Source organism: Charadrius vociferus, unplaced genomic scaffold (genome assembly GCF_000708025.1).
Source record: "Charadrius vociferus isolate BGI_N301 unplaced genomic scaffold, ASM70802v2 scaffold54, whole genome shotgun sequence".
NCBI lineage: Eukaryota > Metazoa > Chordata > Aves > Charadriiformes > Charadriidae > Charadrius > Charadrius vociferus.
Window position 1 is genome coordinate 3,597,718 of NW_009648350.1, and position 6,027 is coordinate 3,603,744.

At 43.2% G+C, this 6,027-nt stretch overlaps 1 protein-coding gene across 1 annotated transcript in view; it reads right to left on the reverse strand.

Annotated features, from left to right (window-relative positions):
* GUSB (glucuronidase, beta) overlaps positions 1-6,027 on the reverse strand; it is a 10,564-nt gene continuing 4,537 nt past the window's right edge. Inside the window, exons 7-12 of the mRNA XM_009885212.1 lie at positions 5,858-6,023; positions 5,312-5,458; positions 4,049-4,133; positions 2,279-2,455; positions 1,493-1,628; positions 1-220 (exon numbers count right to left, since the gene is read on the reverse strand). Of these exons, the coding sequence (XP_009883514.1) occupies positions 63-220; positions 1,493-1,628; positions 2,279-2,455; positions 4,049-4,133; positions 5,312-5,458; positions 5,858-6,023 (869 nt within the window). The 3' untranslated portion in view covers positions 1-62. The remainder of the gene's footprint in view (positions 221-1,492; positions 1,629-2,278; positions 2,456-4,048; positions 4,134-5,311; positions 5,459-5,857; positions 6,024-6,027) is intronic.

A 6,027-nucleotide genomic window follows, 5' to 3' on the forward strand; every position in this document is an offset into this window, starting at 1 on the left:
TATTTAAACAGAAATTTAATGAACAAGTTCAGCATAGTACCCAGCCACTGTACCTTTTGATTTCATTTTAGAAAGAGGGAATGTGATTTTATTATTGGAGGAAGACAGCTTGATTCATTTGCAATCTTCCAGTATCTTTCTCTAAGAACAAATGCAGCTGATTTGGGCTGTCGTTGGCGGGTGAATATTCCTTTCTTGTTCCCCAAAACACGTGTGGTCCCTGTAGAGAAGTTACAAAATAAAGCAAGTATATATAAAATGCTCATATATCCCCTACTGTAAAGTGTTACGATGTGTCTCCTAAATCAGGTTAGGTGGAAGAGACCTATGCACTTTCTTCTACACGTAGTCAGGTACAACAGGGAACTTGGCAGATGTAACTTGCGTCATCTTGGCAAGATTAATTGATGTAACTGAGCAATATAGCTGCAGTTCACTGGATTTACAACTGACAAGTCGATGACAGTTAATTCAGGTGTGCCCATTAACTTGATCAGTATTATATTTACAGCAGATGTTTCTTCTGCCACTGGCTCCACCTTGAAATTTGATGGTGAAACTGTTGATTACTAACTGTTTGACTGTACTGACCTTTAGTGGTGTCCGTATCCTTTTTGCCTTTTTTTAGTTTTAATAGGAAACTAGAGAAGATGATTGCAACATGTAGAGAGACTGGAACTGCATATGTGCCTGTCAACTTGTCTACAATTTTTCCATCCTCCTATTTGAAATCGTATTACTTTTTTGACGGCTTCTCTACCGTGCGTTGCTTTCTGATACCTAGATTGGTGCTCTCCAGATTATTCTTAATGATGTATCTCTGCCTGAAATTAACATTGACTGTTGACCACCCTAACTCGCTGCAGGTGGCATATGCGTAACTGGTTCCTTACTAGGTCTCCTTTTGAGTTGTAACCGTTTTAATTTCTGTGTGACTGTCTGCACTGTAGATTAAGTAATGCCCCATACTTTGCAAATGCACTTATTTATTAATAGTGGATGGAGTGTCATGATAGACACTTGTCTACCAGTGTGGCATCTGGTCCTCTATTGCTAAACCTCTACCAAGTTAATAATACGTTATTTAAGGTGCTGTGTTACTAAGGGCAGTTGTGGATGAAATATGAAGCAAGTGAGATGCATCCCAAACAGCTGACTGAAGCTCTGAATTGAGGATGGCCAAAAAACAAAGTAATCTGGGTCTGCTCACAAGCTTCTCTTGCATTCTGCCCTAGTGCATTGTCTCACGTTCTGAGTAGCATCTTTGCAGGTGGGACATCTGGAGCTCAAGCTGGAGAGAGAGGATGCTTTAAGTACAGGCAGGACCTTCCCTCTTGCTCTGGTCATGCTGGGCTTTGTCACAGAAACCAGCTATGCTCCGTCTTGGTGAGCTTTTCTCCTACTCTACAGCACAATATTCTTTGTGTATCATAAACCATTTTAAACTTGCAGGGAGGATGGAGAGTTGGTTAGAATGTAAGTACAAGCTTACCTTGATTAGTCATGAAATCAGCAAAATTCCATATGAGCTCCCCAATCACATACTCTTTCCTCTTTTTGTCAAAAACGGAATGGTACTCTCTTAGCATGGCTTTCTGATACTCCTCGCTGAACATGAGCGGTGGGTCCTACGGCCAGGAGAAAGAGGTGGCCTTGAATTAAGGTGACAGTTAATCTCAGCAAGGGCTCCCCGTGTTAACTTCCTATTTCCTGGGGACCTGATTCCTGAAAACAAGCTTTACGATTGCTTGGTCTTTTCATTGTGGCTGCATTAACAATGGCTATCTACTGACAATTAGTGACTACTGACATTACAAGGGGAAACGCACATTAGGCACAAACGTAATGCCAGATATACCTAGGGGGGAGCTCGTGGTATTGCTTGGTAATGGTGCTCGATCATGACAGGTATAGGAGTGCCACCACCTCCTATGCAGGACAGCATCATGAAATGAATGTCCTCTCTCCAGTATCATCTCTCCAGATTAGGTGTTTTGTGTAAATGCCAAAGTACAGATTTTTCAAAGTGCTCAGTGCTTTTACTCAAAGCTAAAAACTTCTCTTTAGGTAGAATCTAACCTTTGTTAGTCAGTGGCAAAGCTCATTGATTTCAGTGGAGCAGGATTACAATTCTGGAGTATTTCGGACACTCACAAGCTAATGCAGCTCAAAACCAAGGAGTCAGGCTCAATGGTGCTCATCTCTTCTAATTAAATTTTGCTGCCCCTGTAAGAAGAGCAGTGCTTTTGTTTCCATCTAGGGTGTCTTTAACACTTACACTGTGAAGTCCAGGAACTGAGTCTGCTCCATATTCACTCTGGATAATGGGTTTTTGGTAGGTTTTATACCAGTTCTCAAACTGTGTTGTGAGTTGTAGTGGAATAACTTCCAGGTGGCCTGGGTCATGGTACCAGGAGAAGTAGCTATTTACACAAATTACATCCACATAAGGAGCCTAGAGAAAACAAGGTGAGAGCGTTTTGTCACAGGGCTTAAAGTAGACAACCTTCACTCATAAAGCTAAGTCCTCCTTTTTGTTCATTTCATGGAATCCGGTTTCATTACACAGTAAAGTCTTTTTCCCCAATCACTCAGGCCCTCCCAAAGTGACATCCAAAGTGACATTTTTTTCCCAGGGGGAAAAAAAAAAAAAAAGCAGGATAAATTTAACAAGCTAATAGCATATAAATTTGGCATTTTTCATACAGACTTAAAAGAGTCCAAGAGTTAGACAAGATCAAGCCATTTCATCCTCAGGTTTGTTAGAAGTTTTTGAGTTTCCAAGATGTCTCTGGCTTGCTGGTACATTTAGATCTACTTTTTGAGTATTGGAATGTGATTATCAAGTTAGTGGTCAAATATTTTGACTAGCAACTAAATTTGTGCATCAATGGTGCAATACTAAGACTAAGCGTTCTGCAAGTTATATGCCATTTCTACCACATGGACAGTATGACAAAAGGGCACAAAGCCCCCTAAAGATAAGGTGATGTTGTATGTAACTTGTTCAATGTTCTCTTAACATGTTTTGTAATAAAAAAAATTCTAATATCACTTCAGTGTATGAGATCTATTCTTTGGTTTTGTTTTCCTGTGTCTCCTCAAGCTAGTCAGAACATGCTCGTGGGGTTGGGATGTCAGAGTTTGTGTGTGCACGTCTGATGAAACAGCGTTATCCAAGAGCAGATCCCTTCTGGGCACCTTTGAAATTAAGGCCATCAGTTTTATTTTTCTGGGGTGGGGAGGAATGGACCTCTCAGAGTTACAGAAGGCCATTTTGGCTAATTATAGGACAGCTTGGGAAGAAAATACTAAGTGTGACCTGTAGCAGGGACATGTGGTAGTATCATGAACCTACAAACTCGCCTGCTACAAGTGTTTATTGTACAGTAGTGACAAGTATTATAAAGCCAGCTTGATAAATTAAAAATTACATAGGAACTACCCTGGAAACAAACTTATGTGTGTTAAAGATCATGCTCAAAAGATCATTAAGATTCATGCTATGGCCAGCTTAAGGTACAGACATTCAAGAACAGCGCCTTTTGGCTGTTTATACAGCTCTAGGACTTTAATTATGAAGCAGGAAGAGTTTCTAGATTATTCAACATTAACAGACATCTGCCAAAGAAGATCTAGAGCGGTTTAATGCAGGAATTAAAGCAAAGCTTCCTTACTTTAGACTTCTATAAGGGCTGTTAGCATTTTAAAGAGGTTTAAGCTTTGGTTTAATTGCAAATGAAAACCCAGTCAATGGAATAGCAAAGCCTGACAATGTTAATGGAACACACTGATCCTGCATACTTCACTCAAGACAAAGAGCTGTTCTTCTCTCTTACAGATCTATTTTTTTTTTCAGCTGGACTAGACCTACAGGGTAAGGTGCTTTGTACTAGAAACAAAAATGTAAGTTTTCTTCTCTCTCCCTGTTAAATATCTCCAGTAAACTTGGGGAGGTGGGGAGAAAGGACTGTAAAACAAATGACAAGAAGAGGAAATTTAATGTTTGAATTTAAAAAAATAAAGCTAGAAAATAAAGTAAACTTACACCACGGTCAAGAGCGTAATTGGCATCTGTCACAAAGGTTACTGGTCTGGAGGGATCGAGAGCTTTAGTGTGAGCTATCACTGTCCTGTTTGCAAACAGTAAAGCAAGACTTCAACAACAGCACGGAGAAGCACAGCCCCATTTCCCAAAGCTCTCTGTCCTTTCACACACACACCCAGACACTTGGAGCTGCTTTTGATTTAGCAGGCAGAATATTTTTAATTAAATACCGCAGGATACTTAGTGATCATCTGCTAAAAAGTGCCTCCAATTCTTGCCAGTTCTGCAGGAAGTATAAATATCACGGCAAAGAGACCTTTACCTGTCACAAAGTTGGTTGCTATCCCACCTGAAAAGAGACCAGAGTGGAAGGATACCAACCACGGGCCTGTTAATTTGCCTGCTGGTGCCAGCAGCTTGGAAGCTGGAGAAGGGACAGTGTAGTTTGAAGATGAAAATGTGAGAAAGGCAGTGGAAAGTTTCTAAACAACTCTTAGGATGTGTTCCTGCCAAAGGATGAGGCCTGAGCCCTATGCCACAGCAGGCAGAGCAATTGAAGGTTGGCTGTTTTTGAGGAAACCCCGAATGCGGGAGATGAGACAGAGTGGGAGGGTCAAGCTCTGCTGCTACCTCGACACTGCAGGAAAGCTGTGGATTGTTCTGAAGAATGAAAATTCACAGTTACCTCTTAATACGCTTACAGCTACTAGGGACAGACTGCTACCCCATTACAGGGATGACTCTTGGCTATCCAAAGCTTAAATCTCTTTAAAAATAAAACCAAGGGGTTTGTAGGGACTCGAAGCAGTAGCTTTGAAGTGGGGTGTTGCAATCCCCTACAAAACAAGTAACTAGAACTACCTGAAGAACCTTCTCTTCAGAATTAAAGGCCAAGTATTTTACAGCTTTGAATTTAGCACTTGTCTTCCATTGATAACAAGGAATATCCTGTTCCTATCAGGTCTGCTTTTGCTTGACCCCTAGGTCAAGAAGAGATTGCTCAGACCAGATGGACTCCTGGTAATTTTGCAGAGGCTTACTGGTTCAGAAACAACAGATTGAGACTGCTGTGTGGCTCAGAGCATCGGTCCAACACACACAGCAGTTGTTACACTTTGAGTTTGCATCTGCAGTACTGTTTCAGGGTTCCCCCAAAAAATGGTTGCCCTCTCTTTACTGCTTCTCTGTGCCACCCCAAAGGAAGAAGATGCATCATCTACCAAGATTCAAGCCTCAGCTCTGTGTACAAGCAGAGGCACTTACTTAAAGTAGTAAGCTGCCGGGGGCAGCTCCGATGCCGGCTCGTTGGCTACCGACCACATCACAACTGACGGCCTGTTCTTATCCCTGCGGATCAGCTCCTCCATCACAACGAGATGATGCTGCAAGGACTTGTTCCCAAAGCTCTCGCTTAAAGACAAAAGGAAGAAAGATCCGGTGAGGTGAGAGTATAAAATCCATCCCCTTTGCCTTTCCCCGTGAAAACTCAAGTCTCTGGGGTGTATGAGCACAGCTGAGCCTCAACACCGAATACGGCTTCTGCCCTATTTCCCCAAAAGCCTGCTGCACAGTTCAGGGCCGCGCTTTGGGCTTGCGGAGCAAGCCAGACCGACTGACGCGCTGGCCGTGTGGCAAAACGCCCTCTGGTTGCCCAACCTCACCGGGCACGCGTGGCGCAACGGGGCCGATTTCTAAATAGAGCAAAGTACTTCCATTATCAGGACGAGGGGTGCTGTGGGAGGGGAAGGGGAGGCTGGGACGGGGAGGAAGACAGAGACAAGGGGAAGGCTCCTTTGAGCGATTGCTTACGGCATTTTAATGCCCACTGCCGGGCACTCGTCGATCACCACGATGCCGTAGGCGTCGCACAGGTCCATGATCTCCTCAGCGTAGGGGTAGTGGCTGGTGCGGAGGGAGTTCGCCCCCAGCCAGCGCAGCAGGTTGAAGTCCTTCACGACCAGGGGCCAGTCAAGGCCTTT